Source organism: Poecilia formosa, unplaced genomic scaffold (genome assembly GCF_000485575.1).
Source record: "Poecilia formosa unplaced genomic scaffold, Poecilia_formosa-5.1.2 Scaffold10, whole genome shotgun sequence".
Classification (NCBI taxonomy): domain Eukaryota; kingdom Metazoa; phylum Chordata; class Actinopteri; order Cyprinodontiformes; family Poeciliidae; genus Poecilia; species Poecilia formosa.
In genome coordinates, this window is record NW_006799949.1 from 1,807,506 (window position 1) to 1,825,983 (window position 18,478).

Consider the following 18,478-nt stretch of genomic DNA (forward strand, 5'->3'; position numbering starts at 1 on the left):
GCTAATAACTCTCCCTCCTCTCCTGAGCCATCACACACCGGTACTGGTGTTCTTCCTGGCCTCTGAGTCTGCCTGCCTGCCTGCCTGCCTGTGTGTGTGTGTGTGTGTGCGTGTGTGTGTGTGTGTAGATACTCTCACTTTTCTTCTGTTGCTGTACCCCATTGAGGCAGGTTCGCTTGGGGGTCTGCTCCTCCACTTGACACACAGCTGACCGTGTTTCTTATCAAGAGAAAGTGGGAATCTTACAAGACCATTTCAAAAGAGGAACTTATCCACTTTCCTTCATAATGTGTAACAGAATAAGAGCAGAAAGAAAACTTTTGCCTCAACTTCACCCTCAAACAGAAGTAGCGTCGGAGCAGATCTAAGGATAAGAATAAAAATTAACCATGCATTTAAGATAAGTACTGTAAATGATTCAGAGCAGAAATGTTCATTTGTCTGTAGCATTTCATATTCTCTTCGCATTTTCTTACAATGTGAAGAGAATGTGCACTCATCATATCAGTGATGAGTGCAGCTGTTATTTATTTAGGCACAAGAGTGCCTTATTAGGATTAAAGTGCAGTTTTCAACCAATACGATATTTATTACAAAGCAAAACGTAGGACCAGTCAAATACCAATTTACTGTCAAAATCTGCTATTTACACAGGATTAAGTTTACCTTGACCAAGTGAATTTGCTCACTTTTCATTAAAACTAACTTAATCTTCTGCAGAGTGTAGCATTAATAAGTGAAAACACCAGCCCCTGCATGCATCTCCAAAGTGAAAGCAAACCTCTTACCTTAGCTTGAAAATTTTCAAAAAGCTGTGGCTACTTTCAATCCCAGGAGGCTACATGGCAGTCAGAGGTTGAAAGCCAGAACTGATCAAACAGAGCAGCTTCAGTTTATTGTGTTTTCCATTCCTGTTATCCTCTGATGGCTTCCAGTAGAACAAATGTCCAGAAAACTTTAAAACAGCAGAGTTCCTTCAAATCAAGGCTGCAAGCCCACTTGAGTTGCTTTTGACCTATGATCACTGGAACATTGATCAACATATTTGATGTGTATTGATAATTCTGATGATGGCACTCGATAAAATGGAAATGTTTGTTACTGGTTTCTCAATTGGTGACTGTATAATGTTTTTGTGACTTTTTATTTTTGTGTTTTTTTACAAGGCATGTTGAACTGACTTGTTGCTGAAATGTGCCGTACCGATAGACTTGATTTATTGATAGTTTTAGCAGCTTTAGTAGACAGAGAAAAAAGATACTGACACCCTCTGTGTTTTTCTTGGGAATATTTCTTTTTTCCAACAGGTCACTGACACTGAATCTACATAATTTTAATTCTCCTCTTTTAGTACCAATTTCTACTCTTGTTTCTATGAGCACAACCTTAAAAACAAAGCTTACATATTTATTTCCATTGCTTGTAAAAAATAATCAGTTTGTGATTTTCTGACAGAGTGATGAAATATTGATTTAAACAAATGTTTGTGTGTAAGAGGAGCATGGTGTCTTATAATGCACTAATAATATCTGCCAAACTCAATTCCTTCTGCTAACCTTAAATCCACAGAAATGTTAGAATCCTGAGAAAAATGCACTGAGATTTATTTTCCCCGCTGTAAGCATCTTTCCATCTTACCTTCTGGTCATCTTATGCAAGCCTAGGTATTTCAGTTTTTATTGTAGGTATTTGCCTTTTTAACCCTGCAGAGTGCCAGGTTACTCGTGTACCTGCACGTCTCTCTGCCTCCGTGTCTCCTGCCAGTTGTTCTGGCCAGCTGGAGCAGTTACGTCGGGTTGGATTTGAACCGAAGACCTGCAAACCATCAACTCCCTTTTTTCACAGCTTTGACAGACACTTTGATTTGACGTGCCATGAGCAGTTAAAGTGCGAGTTATGTATACATGTTAATTAAACTGTTTATGCATGGAGGGGTCAGAGACATTAGCAAGCCCCAGTGCAGAAGTGTGAATTTCTTCTCTTTTCCCCTCAATCACAGCATTTTAACCTCTTCTGTCTCTCATTTTCTTAATGATTACCAGGTGGAAAGGCAGGTTTCCCCCCGCCCCCCCCACCGTTTTTGCCAAGTAGAGACGCAGATAGCTCTATTTGTGAAAAGTGTCTCTGTGTGTTTGAATTTGGGCTAGCGTATTTGACGGAAGGTCTGTGTTACTCAAATCTCTCTCTTTTTTTGGCTCCCTGCAGTTCTTTGAAAAAGATGTTGTGGTTTTGGTCCTGAATTTCTTTTGATAAAGCTGTTGGTCCAACACAAAGATTACATTGTAAAAATTTCCTTTTCAGTGTATAATGTCAGTTTGAACAAGTATAACTTTGACACTGAGCCATGGGAGTGCCAGATGTTACTGTTATAAACAACATAAAGCATGTGGTCTATAAAAGTTGATACTATTGAACCGTTTTAATTACTAATAAGCCTTTCTTTTATGAAATGTAAAAAATAAAAAAAAACATTAAACATGACTGAAGAGTCATTCATCTTTGCTTTGTGATACAGCAGCAATGGAAGAGCCTTTAAAGGGGAGCACTGTGTGATTTCAAGGATTTTCTTACCACAATCAAGTAAGATGATGTATTGAAGGGGGAGATGTTGGTATATCAACCAAAACCCCAACAAAAAATACATTGATGCTTTTCGTAGTAATATTTCACCAATGTGAAAAGTTTCAGAATACATGATCGGAATACTTTTGCAGTATTTTTTATTTTTTTTCTACTGTATGATCATCTTAAAATTGTCCAGATCCTAATCCTAAATGGAATTTAAGCAGATGCCATTTCTTTCTGGAAAGAAACGTACAGTAACTTTTAATCCAATTTTAAAACGCTCCTTTCCCTGATGTCACTCTAGTTTAATGAAACGCTTTGCCCGCTTCTCTTACAAAAAGGAGCAGTTAGGTGACAGAAGCAATATATTGTGGCAGAGAAGAAAAACCTGCCCTGTCAGTCCCCATCTTTTTGCCAAGACACTGCCCTCCCCCCTTAATCTAGTTTTCATATCTGTACATTGAAAATTTGATTCCCAAGGACAGTGTCATAAACTTGCTCTTTTCTGAGATTTTTACCTGCCAGTGCTGCTCCCTATAAGTCCTCTCCATTGGAGAGCTTGATGGAAACTGGAAATGGCGACGCTGAAAGGTGAAAGATTTGGGGGAATGTATAGTTATCGTTCACTTGGAATATGTAATCATTTATAGTGCACTAAGGTGTTGACACTAAAACTGTGAAGTGTATCTTCAGGGGCTGCAGGTGTGAAATATAAAAGATGTAGTGATCTACTTATGTTTTGTTTCCAGATCAGGTTTTATGTACCAACAACAGCAGTGAAGAAAAATACAAAATACAAAATAAATACCCTATGGGAAGAGTCTGTTCTGCTCAGGTAGCACACCAGGGGTCCAACATATAAACATATTTGCTGATAATTTTTAAACTTTTCTGCTCTGCTGCTAATTGTCATCTGTGGGGCTTTGTGCCAGATCTGAACTTGTCGTAACCCAGCTCAGAAAGTACTAATGATAATGTCCTTTTGAATCTAAAATGTGCTTTAACTAGACCCCTGAATTGAATATTTTTAAATATGAGTATATCAGTCATGCCTGCTTTTATTTTGGAGTTTCTGCTGAAGTTGTTTTGTAACTGGGATAAATTGTAAGAAAGAAACAAATGGTGTCTGACTTACCTTCTGATTAATTTGGAGTTCTGTGCCATGGAGAAACAAAGGCAAATTTGCACTTGGCAATTTGAATTACTTTGTTTCTAGAGTTTTCTAATTTTTGCAACAATGCAGCTGCTTTAACTTACTGTTAGATGTTAGCCTTTGAAAACAAAACACATCTTGGTAAGACAAAGATGCCTTCTTTGTCTTACCAAGTAAGACAAAGAAGGCAAATAAATTTGTTTCAAATTTATTTGAAACAAAATAAATTTTTATTAACTGGCGGATAGAACATCCGCTGCTTTGTTCAGACAAACTCTGAATTATTTGTTCTCACACTTTGTCTTATTGTAAACTTAAATTTTACACCCAATTGGTATTACCGTAAGTTCACATAAGCCTTTGCATATTTGATCTTTTAACTCTGTTGTCAGCGTAACAACAGATATGCAATAAAACCTGTTCATTTGTTCATGTCCAGCTTGGGATATGCTTATATGATGAGCTTAATTTAGCGACGCCACTTGCAAAGGTTAGGATTAAAGAGTAGCATGAAGCTTTTAGTGCAAAGCTAAGCTGCACTTAATGGCTCACGGTAAACATTTAATGGACTCCACTCGATTTTACGTAGAGTGAGCTGCAAGGACGGGGAAGGAAAACTTCCAAAAAGGAGGTTGTTAACTTTATAAACAGTCTGTATTTTAACAGCATCAAGGTTAGAATTCATTGCTTTAACTGATTTGACTTAGAATACGCTGCAGTAAACCAGTGGCTCAACTTTAATTCACTCTTTCTGCTTTCCCGGACAAAACGCCAAGAATCGGAGTCCTGCTTACTTATTTAAACAAGTACTATTTTATGTTGTATTGCAGCAAAGTACATTTCTCTGGGGTGATTATGTTTTTGATACAACACGGTGTTATCTTTAACTTATTAAACATACAATTGTTTGCTAATTAGAGGGGAGCAAATTAACATATGCTTTGCTGTTTGATGTACAGTGTAACAATACTTTGATAGTAATTGTGTTCACTCTTTGCATAAATTGGCCAGTATCTTGTGCCGAGTTCAAAAGAAACAGGGCTGAGTTTAGAAAAACATTCTGGAATTTAAATAATGTGCCCCAATATTCTTGCATGTTTGTTTTTCAGTGCAGATATTAATGAATTAACATTTTAAACAATCCATCTTATTTTTAACTCAATTAGATGTTAAAAGATCATTTTAACTGATACGCGCGGCATGCTCTCCTCACATTGTGTGATGCACAACAAAAGATTGGTTACAAATTAGAGCAATGATCAAAAACATGATAATCAAATTGCAACAAAGAGCTTAAACTTGCAACTCTAATGCAATACAATAGAACATGTGTTGCAAATTGCCCCCGCAGTGTTGCTTTATGTATTTGTTTGCACATAAACTTACTTGCCTATTTGTATGCATGTGCTTGTTGTTGAGCAGATGATTATGATCCATACCACACATGCTAAATTTTCGTTTTTTGGCATTTATATTTCCAACAACGGTAATCCTTGACTTTAGTGAACAGAAGAATCAGACCAGCAAATACAACAAAACTGTATCTGATTTAGAGTAAATAGAACATCTTCATATAGCCTCACCACACAAACCAGGGAACGCATTTTACCAGTTGACAAAATTGAATAACCTAGTACTACTAGTCTGTTGTAACCAGTTGACTTGGAATCAGTGTTATCCTTCCTGTTCAGTGGTCAAAGCATTGTTTTTAAATCTGCGTCTAGCATTTTCACAATTTATATTTGACCTTTTTGCTGTGTTCTTTGGTCTGTATGAAGTTGTTTGCTTACTCATGTTCTCTAACATGTTGTCCCAGAAACCCTGTAATTAACCTGTAGTTAACCGTAGGGAAATGCACATTAATGCATGTCACACTTTTAAGTTTTGAAAACCATGTATCATTTTCCTTCTACTTCACAGTTATGCATGATATTTTGTGTAGGTCTATCAGAATCAACAGCAATAAAATACATTGAAGTTTGTGGTTTCAAAGAAAGAAAATATGTAAAAGTTCAGAGATTTAAAACTTTTTTTTTCATATTCATTAACCAGCTGTCCGAACAGACTTTACTCATCTCTCCATTGTGCTATTTTAATTCTTTATGAAACAAAGTTTTCTTGCATTTCCAATTATTGAATAAAAATTCAAACTGAAGAGATCCCAGCATCAGAGTGCCTATAGTCTGTCGCGTGTGTGAGACAAGCAGAACTGTCAGTTTTAAAAAGACGTATGACTTGAGCTGTTATTACGATAAACAGGGCAGTTCAATTCTTGGGTGGGGTGAGCTGCAGCCCACTTCTTATTGCTCAAGCAAGAGGTCGCCGCCAGCCATTGTCATCCAGCCGCTGAGGATGGGCCCCCAAATCATGTTGTCAATGTTGATGCATCGAGATCTCCCTCTGGCAAAAATTGGATGCTCTGAACTTGTTTTGATTGATGCTTTGACCACATCGTGCCCGGTCCTCGTGATGTGTCCTCACCCCCACTTTTAACGGCGCAGCAACACAAACACTTTGACAGTGAAAGGGGAGAGGTGTTCTTTAAAAAGTTATTTTGTGCCTGTAGTAAGTTGGTCCGTGTTGACATTGTGTTCGTCTTGTCCAAGCATCTAGTGAGTCCATCAGCCTTGAACTATCTAGAACTTTAACTGTCTTTTTATATTTTCTCGGTACATGTTTAGTGGCACAGTTCAATCAGTGCTCAGTTTGTTGTTCTCACTGTTTTCATTGAGGCTAAAGGATTACATTTTTGCCTGAAGGTGAATGCACAGCTTGTACATTCAGTGAATGCCACAATGGATTTGAATGAAAATAATAAAAAAAAAAACCTCCTTTTTTCATTGCACCCAAAAGTGCAGGCTTTTTTGTCTCCAAGGGCATGACATTCTTGGACCCTGGGTACTAGCCATGAGTTTTATGAACATGAAATATCTTCTTTTGTCTGTCATTCTTTTCATTCTGTTCCTTTTTTTCCCTCTGCTTTCCTCCTGGTCTTGTCGGCTCCTAGTTGCTCTCTTTGTGTGTAATTGTTTGTGCCTTTAGATTTTTAATAGGTTAGTTCTGTCTAATTCTCCAATAATTTTGTTTTCATTTCATAAAATTTTAAAAGCATGTTTTTGATACAAGTGATTAAGGCTATGGAGAATATGTTTGTTTTTTTTTTGTTTGTTTTTTTTCTGGTTACATTTAATAAAAACTAGAGATATGCCGATCAGGTTTTTTCCTGCCGATTCCGATCACCCTTAAAGGCCGATCACCGATATCGATCACATATTTTTATTTTTTTTTATCAAAAGCACTACCGACTACATTAGGTGGAAAAAGGAACCATGAATTCACCTTAATTTAGACAAAAACTTGTTTTTAATAACTTTTTCCAAGAACAAAAACAAAACAGACATTGTCCAAATTGTATCAGTAATACTATCTTTAACAGACTGAAAACATATGAAGGCTCTGAAGAGGCTAAATAATAGTGTCAAAATAAAACCTCTCAACATTGCTAAAAAATTCAAGTATAAAACTTTACATTCAAAGGAATATAGGATCCACTACAACAAACAATCCAGATTTACTGAATGAAAACTTCCTGTTAGCATGGCGGCTAGCTGATTACTGCTAGTTCTGATTGGCTGTTTCTGACTGAGCGGAGTAATTATGCAGAACAGGGAGGAGATCGATTATTTTTTCAGAGATTATCTGTCTCATGTTAGGACAGCGAAAGTTTTAATACGTATGTAAAATTATTTTTTTTAAGTTAGATGCTGCAGCTTTAAACAGGTTCGGTGTGAGAGTCACTACCAGGTGGAGCAGAAGCGAAGCTCCATCTGTGAAATATTACTATCTGTAGTGCATAGTAGTGGTTCAACAACAAGATCAGAACCAGCGTCTTACATCGCAGCTCGAAGACTTAAATCATTTTGCAGGTTATTTGCTTAGCTTTCTGACCATCATGCTAATCTGGGTGAGTGTTTGTAGCTGTGCGCTGCTTTACCTGCTATCTGATCGTCTTTTTTACTGCAGTGAGCCTCGATGTAGCCAAACTCCATCAAGTATGGCACTGTTTTTATCCCATATTAGAGTCGTCGTGTTGATGCATTTTGACCTGCTTCACTCCACCTGCTTCAATTTTCCGACGCAACACTCAAACTTCCCCATTCACTCAGTGCGTCATAGTTCCACATCGCTTAGGATTTGTTGCTGCAGGTTTGCGCAGTGTGGAGGAAAGAGGAGACCAGCTGCACAGGCAGGCTGCGAAATGAGATGCAGGTGATCGGTTTGTATGATCGGCAACAAAAGACCGTGATCGGCGATCACCGATCATACACTTTTTCACGGAAATCGGCCGATTATGATCGGTGGCCGATCGATCGGCACACCTATAATAAAAACATAAAATGAAAACAAGCACTTGAGATTGTTTTCCTGAGTGAATCTAGGTAGAACCTAGTATTTCACCCTCTAGTTGCTTTGTGCTGTCTATACTGGGTATGAAACAAGTGCAAGCTGAGCTTTACAAAGATGGTCCAGTTTACATAAATTCTTCATCATCTTCACAGCATTTCACCTTCCCTGTACTCATCATTCAACTTTGTACTTTTCTTTAATGTATTTAACAAAAAAAAAGGATAAAAGAGAAAACAACAGTTACAACTTTGTCCTCTTCTTTCTCCCCTCTTTCTTTCTTTGTCTGTGTTTGCAGGGCCTGTTCATCTTTCTGATATATGGGGTGTACAACACAGAGGTAAGTCTGCATTGTGTCTCAAGGCTGTCGGAGTGAATGAGAGAAATGACAAGTTTCTGATGGGCTTCTTGCTTAAATGCTGTGTGGGTGGGGTGACAGAGTGTGTGCGTGTGCGAACGCGTTTTGTGCGGGTGAGTGGAGTGAGGGGAGGGGACATCGTTTCCACGCGAGCGTCCCACTGCCCTTCATGCTTGGACTAACTTATATGCATCCGAGTCCGACCATTTAACACTGACACGCTGCGCTTCTCAGCCACTCATTCCTCACCCACATTGGCTAATATTTCACTGCCTCTTTAAGTTTTTAAACTCACGGTCCTCCATTTAGCATCCTGACAAAGCTCCTGGCCAGGGCTTTGCATGGCCCAGTGCAGCTACCATTGCAGGATGGGAAAAAATATATATATATAAAAAAACAAAACTGTGCAACAAACAGCTTCCAATGAATAATTGAAAACAATAACAATATTGGGATGTGATTATTATTTAAAGTGATTCTGGCAGTAGTGCTTAAACTTTTTATAGCAAAGACCACCTTTGCAAACAATACCAAAAAATGTGCTACCTGCTGGAAATTATTAAAGAGTAAGTAAGACCTGCTGTTTAGCTGTGCATCCCCTTTAACACTCAGATATTCAAATTAATGACAAGTTAAACGTGCTGCTCTCATAAGGTTATTCTACTGGCCCATGACCACAATTAAAGAATGGATAAAATTTGTCTCATAAACACATGTGATTCATGGGGAAAGCCACAACAAAACTTTAGAGTGAAATTTTGACCAACTTTCAACAAAGATGCCACCAACTTTTTGTTCATCCCAAAAAGTACGGTTGAGCACAAGATAGTTCTCTCTCCCTAACAGCGTTTTTTCTCTCCCCTTCATTTTATGCACCTTCCTAAAATGTACCACATTTTTATCATTGAGATTCATTTTGAATGTATAAACACAATTATTAAGCCCTGGTGTTCATATTTTGGTTACACAACCACCGTGTCTGGTGGACCCACTGTATTTCATTGCTGAAATTCAACACAACCAAAGATGTTTTACATTAAAATACAAAAAAAGATGATCACTTCACTTGAATTACATCAATATAAACAGAAAATATGGTTTATTGTAACCTTTTAATTTTAAAATAAAACATTTTAAGAAAAAAATTACAGCTCATTCATCTTTGCTCTATCACAAAAGCATGTACATTTAAAAAGGACAAAATGTATATTCCATATATAAGTAAACATTTATGTTTGTTTTTAGATTTACCTGAAAATCGCTATAATAATATCTTTTATTTAAATCCTTTTTTTTTTTTGGACCAGGAGATTCATATGCACAAACATCTTTGTACTGTACACTCCGAGGACAGATAGAGTGCATTTAAATTTCTATGCAATACAATGAAAGTATGTCTAACAAGCACTTTTCTTGTCTGTGGCCTAAATGAAGCTCTGCTGATGAGTCTTCAGTTCTGATGAATCCAAAGGTCATGTCTTTTTGTTGTTTCAGATGAGGCATTTACAAGGTAAATGGGCAAAATTGCATGACCTCCCACTTTTCAGTTTTTATCTAACTTCATCAGCACCTCCGTCCATCTGAACATCCAAGATTACATTGGTCTCACACAACATTTCAATTTCCTGTCTTTAGTTTGTATTTTCTCTTTCTTTCTTGTATTCATGTCTTCTTCAGAGGATGAAAAGGTGTCCCTGAGTCATAGCCAATCTATTGGCAAAACAGATGCTGGGAAGGTTGACCCTTTACATTGTAAAATAAATTAAAATGCATTCCTGCTTGAGTGGCCTTTTTAATGTGCAGAAATAATTTGCAGTCTCTGAAGTTGTCTTTGACCCTGAGGTTTTCATGGTATTTGAACAGCTTATGTTCCAATTTTTTTTTTTTAAAAAAGGAACCTTCTTTTGTGTTAAGAAGACTCACAGAAACCTCTTTGAACTACAGATCTGTGCATATTACTTCTTCCAAACCTCCATCACCTTTAGAAGAAACATATTTTGTTTGGACTCACCCCGTTTGTCTCATGTTTTGGATGTTAGTCAGATTTTTTAAATCTAACATCCATCTTGTTTACAAAATTCCATAGCAGATATTCAGAAACAATTTCTATCAGTATTCAAAATATTTCTGGCTTCTTGACTTCCAGTAAAATGATGAGCCAAGGATGTAGTTGTCGTTTGCTTTTATTTAAGCTAATATTTTTTTAGAAGTGGGCAGGAGCTCCTTTTTCAGTTAAATATTTTGGACACGTGAAGTCATGCAATTACATCTCTTGCTGAAGCCGCTTCACAGTGGATTGAGACCACACTACTAAATCAAAAATCATATAAATATGTACATAAAATAAATATAAATATAAAATAAATATACGTAAACATGTATATAGAGTCCTTCCACATACATGTGAATTAGAAATGTTCACAGATTCAAAGGTCAAAGTTAACAGACATGACGTGACAGGGAGCAAGGGAAATGCCCATTTCACTGAAATTAAGAAGCAGTTGCCCTCATACTGACAACTATTTTTTTTCAGTCTGATTGTAAAATAAGAAATCAGTATTAGACAATTCTTCATTGGTTGATTGGTGTCCTTGTTCAACAAAGTTCCAGTGAATGGATTAGACTGTCTATCGGCACTCTTGTTCATTCCAAGCTGGTCTCCAGCTATCTGTGCTAAAATGAAAATAAAAAAAGACGACTATTGATATGCTGACAAGTATCCAGAAAAGATTGAGATCACTCAATTTTTTAACTTTACTTTTAAATGTTTCCCTTTTAAAACTAATTAATGAGGAAATATGACTTTGATATGCAAAAGTTGGTGGTGAATTAACTTGGACCTTAAAAGTCAGATTGTGGATTAACAAGCCTGGTTTTTCAGCTAAACAATCAACTGTGGTATGAAGCATAAACTGCATCTGCTGCTATTATACTCAAAATGCAATGCTTAATTGCTAATTACCTGACGATAGCTTCCCATTATTCATTGCAATTAGCTTTTCCTTGGTGGTCACCTTGTAATCCCACGCTTTGATGACCCTTTATTTCCATCAACTCCAAGGATTTCAGCAGGTGTTGTTGGGTGCACTGCTTTTATATGGAAATTGCGTTGCAACCATTTACATGCTTTGCATCAGTTCTAAACCTTGAGTCTACTCAAACCCCCTTAAACACATTACAATAGTCTAAAACAATGCCCTTCCCCTCATTGTCAAATGATTAATTAAGTTGTGTCACGTAATTGTCTCAGCATGCTGGCTGTTTTTGATATCAATGAAATCCCAAAGTTGTAATTTCCCATTTAAATAATGTTATACAGTGTTGTTTTACTCGCATGTATGCTGTGTTGAAGGCCTTGTTAGGACGTTGTCAGAAATAATAACACTGTTCACTTCTGATTCTGCTCTTCCTTCTATTAATAGGGCCTCCAGCAGTGGTTTGTATGCAAAACGTTCATTGTACACTCAAACTGTCTCTGGAACATGTGTGTGATTGGTGCAGTGTCATAATTTATAATGCTTGGTGACTTAATGAAGCCATGAGCCATAATGCATATTCACTAATGTTGTGGGCTGGGCCGGGAAAGGCTGTAGAGATGAGTGCCCAGCCACTACAAATTTCCAATTTGTACTGATGGTGTGCATGAAAATGGCACAGGCACACACACACACACACAGGCATGCAGACCTCATAATTACCTTAAAGGATTTTATGGAAGTCTTCTGCTCATGTAGTAGCTACACTATATCTGGTTGGGAGAGGCGATCTCCTAGTCGTTGCACTATATGTGATCTGCTCCAATGCTTTTGCCATAACGTTGAGCATAGGGTATAGAGATGTCAAATACTTTGTGCTATAGAAAACTCTTGCTAACAATAGTAAGAAAGACAACAACAATAAAACAACAATTCTTCCAACTTCCTAAATTGAGACAAAGACAAACTCAGATGGACAACAACACACGATATAAGAAAATGTGGAAAACTCAGAACCAAACCTGATTCAAAAGTTTTAGAAGTATTTAGCACAGTTACTCTATTTTTTTTTTTTACCTTATAAGACATAAACATAATTGCTGCGGAAGTTATTCCTTTTTTTGTTTTGTAGATGTTAAATAGATTTTCGAGTTTGGACTTACACAGTGGTACAGCAACACTCATTACTTATTTTCAGTCATTGTACTTAAAGTTTAGGTCTTTGTTTGGGAATATTTAATCTTTTTCTAAGTGTAGTCACACATGAATTTCAAGCCACAACTATGCCAGTTGTGGAATTATATTGTTTTGATTGTTTGATTTATTTATTTTTTTCTGTTTTGTCCAAGTTGATGACCAGCAACTTTTTTGTTTTTAGTCAAAGACATCATGTCTGATGTCTTTGTTCGTTTTCACTTAACACGCTCCTGAATGCATCAAAGAAGGAAACTGACAAATGTATTTCTTCACATTGCTGATAATCTCTTAATCGGTTACAATTGTTAGGTAGCACCATGCTTCTATTTATCTTTTCAATATGTGTGGAAACAGTTATGGTAAAATGAACCCTTTCCACGTGGTCTAAATTTTCACAAAAAGTTTTCCCAATAAAATTATGGCGTAATTTACTATTTGAGGATTGATAATTTTCTCTGCATACATGTGTGTCTGTGTATATGTGCTGTATATTTTCAACATCAGTGACACTCTTTTGTGATGTTATATGTGTGTTAAATAAAGGTGTGCAAGTACACAGTTTCATCTCGAGTGTAAAAATGCAATCTGTTCTGCTAGGGCGGTCCCTTCTCCTCCAATAGCTCCATTTGTTGGCCCCTCCGCTCCATGTTGACAGATGATAGCTTGAAGTCGTCTCCTTAGTGTGCCAGCTCTATGTGTCACTTTCAAGTCCCATTAGCACTGGGACACACCGGAACACCCTCACATGCACATCTACACCGTTCCAGTTCCTCCATGATATTGTCTGGAGATTATTTCTAAAAAATATGTGATTATTCCTTTACTAATTAGTATTCTTCCTCCTTTTGTGTACTTGACTGTGCGCACAGGGAAATTCAATTTAGGTTTTATTTATTAAGACATGGTTAATTGAGTTTAGATAAATAGTTACTACTTTTGTTTAATTCTCTTTCTTCCAGGTGTGGAGTACTGTCAACAGGATCAAGGAGAGAAGAAAAGCACTTAATTTGTCTGTAAGTCATTCTAAGTTTTCAATTGAAGGGGTGTTCACGCAGGTCCATGTGCTTTTATGAATTCTGTTGATTATGTGTGTAACTAACTGTATTTTACTTCTCGTGGGAGAGAGAAAAAAAAAGCAACTCCTTCAGTGCCAATGAAAGCCAGCTTCAAAGCAGCTTCTAATAACCTTTTATTGGTCGACAGTCTATGTTAGATGCCCTTATACATCAAACATAGACCCTCCATAATAGCCCCCACACCCCTTCAGCCCTTCCTCCCTCTCCCAATTGCATCACCTTCATCCCAGCAATGTCAGGTTCTGCAGTGGGTTACAAGTTTCTAATCCTGGACAAGCCGTCCCCAGACATTAAAGTGTCAGAGCAGTATTTATACCCGCTTGGACTCTGCTGTTTAGCTGAAACTGTGGGATATTGCCAGTGTGTGTTTGTGTGTCTGTAGGCCTGTGCAAGAAGAAAGATTGTTGCCAACACAGCACCTTTTAAAAGTCTGACACATGCAAAGACACAACTCCTGCACTTAAAGGTGCAATTATGAACCTTAGCCCTTTACAAACACCCACTCATCACTCTAACCTCTTCTGCCAATGGTGCGTTGTGTGTATCCTCCATCTCATGTGCGCACACACAGACACAGTGCTTCTGGTCATGGTGTTGTGTCACACTTAATCTCCAGAAATACTTTGTCCTGCTCCTCCCTCTGCACTCTGACCCACACACATGTGCTTTAACCCTTCTCTTGAAGCCATTTATGAGCAGGAGATTGAAAACTGAGCATGCTGTTACACCTTCCCTTTGACCCTTCTTTGACTAAAAAATGGACAATGTAAAGATGGGAGGAAATAAACAAATAGATAAGCTCAAATGTGCATGTGTATATATGTCAGTGTGGAGAGTTTGTGAGGAAGGGGGTTTTGCCACCAGGTGCAGTCTGATATATGTGCTTCTCCTGTTATCAGTGAGGGACCCCCATCTAGAGTCATTTTTACTGCGTCCTCTCCCCTCCCGTGGTGGCAATTTTCCAATCTTGCCAGGTTCCGCTACCAGAATGCATTTTTTTAAGCCATCGCTGCTGCCTGATAGTTTTTAGCTAATGCTGTTTTGTGCTATAAATCCTGCTCGAAATACTGTATCCCCCTGTCCTGTGGTTAGATAGGAGACATTTGGCTCTAGATGACCGCACATGCCCCTATATATCCTCTTGTTGTAAAACATAGGATTGGGTATTGTGCCTTTGAGGTGAGGCGCAAAGAGGATTTTTGATGCTGTTACAGCATATGGGGTCATTTGGAGACGTATTGCTCTTGTCACAGATAAAAGGGTTTGTATGGTTTATTATATGCCTGTGAAGATTTAATCCAGTGGGATAATTCACGTCAATAGCATTTTAAGGACTTAAATTGAGAAAAACTGTACGGAACTCTTAGTCTCCCTTTCATTTAAACATTAACAATGAGTGTAGTCTAGATAAAGTCACGCTACCTTTGCGTAAAGGATACAATAAGATGATCAGTTTCAATTGGAATTTACCTGGAAAAGGTGAAACAGGTGTGTCAGTCATTTTTCACTATTTTGACAATACACAAAGTTGCAGTCATTTGAATGAGGGATCAATTTCTTAACTTACAAATGTGTTATTTTACTGCATTGAGACATGCATAACCTTGACAATATCTTAAATAAATTCCATCAAACACAATCAGGAAATCTCCCCTCTTAAATCCCACACTAGCGTCAACCTCTTTTGACCTCTTCCTTATTGTTGTTCTATATTCAGGCGTACAACTCATGCTCTCTTTTTTTAACCCCTGTGGTGTATGGTTATATATGTACTCACACATACATGGCCACTTTTAGCAGTGTCACCGGCCCATTTGATACCACATACCTCTTGACCTACCCTGACCTCCTTCTTCCTCACACACACAGCCGGATTGCTTTGTGAAATAAAACTGTCAGTTGCCAAGTCCAAATAAAAAACACCCTCCATCCCCCTTCCCACTACTTCACGCCCATGACATCCTTGAAATATAGATATAAATGAGAAAGGGATTAGTTTTTTTTTTTTTTTCTTTTAAATCTTCTCTCAAGTTTCGATACACCAGTTGGAATCAAATGTTTTTTTTTTACGGGTAGACAGTTGAAACTGGGTACACATTGTTGTGGGACTCATCTAATCAAAGTTAATATTGTGGTTTGGCATTTTGGTTAGAAAAGGTTTATTGCAACATGTATCTGTGCATTTATCTGTATTCTTTTGATTGCATTTTTGGCATATGCAATAAAGCTGTACATTTACAATAGAAAACAACTGAATAGCACACCTCGAAAATTTTCCATTTAATGAACCTGTATAGCACCCAAATCTTTGTTGGAGGTTTTGTGTGTGTGTGTGTGTGTGTGTGTGTGAGTGAGTGAGTGAGTGATCTTTTGGGTGACCCAGGACAAGGAAAAGCTTGTGCAAAACAAGACACTGTCCAATTCTAACTTAGATAAAAATAACCCTCCTGTTCCATGTTGTAATAATTAAAATAAAAGAAAAACATGTCAGTGACTATGAGGAAAAAAATACCTTAAACACAAACAAGGGTACTGTATTGACGTTTGTGTGTTAACTTGGACCTGTTTTTTTTTACAGTAAGAAAAACACAAATTAAACAACAGACATTTTAAAAAAAAAGAGTGGTCGAACAAATCACAATGCTCATAATCCTTGTTTGAGTAACTAATCATCATCTGAGGAATCTGATCAGGAGATTGCTTAATTTTGTCTTTTTTTTGTAGAACTGTGCCAGCTCCCGACCATCCAGTTCTTTGACCTCTTCCCGTCCTGTAAGTTATCCTCTTGGATCAACCCCTAGCCAGGAGGAAGAGACCTACCCGTGCAACAGCACGTCCTCCAATAGGATGGAGGAAGAGAAGAGCAGAGGTGAGAGTTTTATTTTATTTCAACAGTTTTTATGACTTTTGCCACCATTTTAACAAGCATAAGTAAAAACCATTATGAAAGTACGGTTTAAAATATTACAATTATTAACATGTGTGATTAGAAACATTAGATGCACAGATTAGACCACAATTTGGCGAACAACCTGTTCTGCGCAGAATCCTGTTGTTTCTAGAATAAATGTCAGTGTTTTAAAAATGTTTTGTGTACCTTGACTTTTGAAATTTGTGTAAATAATTTTCAACTTAGCTGAAGAAGTTTTGCTAGAAAAGATTAGGCTGAATGCCAAACTCAGTTGTCAAGGAAACTTGATTGCTACGGGTCAGTGTCCATACAATTTGCTGTATCTACTTAGACACAAAAGACTTTTACCAATTGAAATATCTGAACAATTTTTGTAAAGTGCCTGGAGATGATTATAATTCATTGGTGCTTTATGATAAACTACATTCGAAACTGAATTTTAAGTCTGTAAATTGAACAACCAAACTTTTGTCCTTAAGTTTTAAATTAGGCAAAAAACCGTTTCAGATGAAAAACACCACACTGAGTGCTTTGTTTGATTAAACCCAAAATGCAAAAACAGTACATGAATAAAAACAAATGCTGTATGATTTAAGTATGTACACCCCTCTGTAGTGTACAGGTCTTTGTTTGACCTCATCCAATTTTCAAATAGTTGAATAGCAGAAATTATAGCCCTCACAACAATACAGTAAAAAAAATAAGTTGGTACAAGTTTTTTAACATTCCCTTTATCTCTTCATAGACTTGTCACAGTATTTCAAATGGTTTTACATCTGTGTTTGTTTGAGATTATCATCCCAATGGGTGACTTACATTTCAACCAACCTTCTTCTGTTGCACCAATGTCCTCAGATTGACTCTTCACAGAATAATTATGTTTTTTTTTTAGTCAGTATGAGAAGTTGTAAGAAACTTACAGCCACATCCCTTTTCATTTTCTTCAAATTAGCAGAATTGCCTCCAGAATGTGTTGTAGGTTAAGGGTGTTGGCTGATTTTGGAAGGCAACAGTATAAAATTGTGCCCCATGTCTGTTCCTTTGCTGGTATTTCATCCAGACTTCATAGCAAGGCATTCTGAAATAGAAAATAGTGGCTGGCCTGTTGAGTGAAATCAGACATCAGAAGTACCCTATTCAACTTTAACACTAACCAGACTTCCTGGCTCTGGTTCAGCTCTCTGACCCATGCTGCGCTTGCCAGTGATGAACCCTGTTTCACTGTGGGAAAGATTGGGGGTACCAGTTTCAAAGAGGACCAAAAAAGAGGGAGAGGTCGAGTCCTGCTTTCATTTTGTAACTTAAAACTAGTAACTTGGGTTTTTTTGAGCTGATGAGGCAGATGCAGAATTACATAATTTCTCTTTTTCTTGTTTCCTCTTTAAACTAAAAGCAGAAATACAAAGGATTCTAGTCTGCATTTTCCAGTAGCGGCACATAAAAAGGGTGTGTGGGGTGCTGCCCTCTCAGTTATGGAGGGAGAAAAACATCTGAAATTACAAAATAATCATCATATACATATTAACTTATTAAAAAAATTATAATAAATGTCAGTGTTTCCTAACAGTGTGCGCTGAAATGCATTTGGAAGTATTTACACATCTCCAAATCAGGCTTGCCAAGATTTACTTTGTAACCAGCTGTCACTACCACTGCATTCAGCAAAATGAGCAGAAACAATGCTGCTCAAAACACATTGTGTGTAATGAGTTGCTATGAACATCATGTTTTAAATTCAATAAACTTTTTCAATAATATTCAAATGTATGTTACTGCATATATACCAGTGTTGTGTTCAAGACCACCTAACCCGAGACCAAGACAAGACCAAGACCAGAG

The 18,478-nt window shown here is 37.3% G+C and overlaps 1 protein-coding gene across 1 annotated transcript in view; it reads left to right on the forward strand.

Moving 5' to 3' along the window:
• Positions 1-18,478, forward strand: part of LOC103130141 (adhesion G-protein coupled receptor D2-like) — a 78,655-nt gene that overhangs the window by 30,851 nt on the left and 29,326 nt on the right. Inside the window, exons 21-23 of the mRNA XM_007541467.2 lie at positions 8,421-8,462; positions 13,612-13,665; positions 16,453-16,597. Of these exons, the coding sequence (XP_007541529.1) occupies positions 8,421-8,462; positions 13,612-13,665; positions 16,453-16,597 (241 nt within the window). The remainder of the gene's footprint in view (positions 1-8,420; positions 8,463-13,611; positions 13,666-16,452; positions 16,598-18,478) is intronic.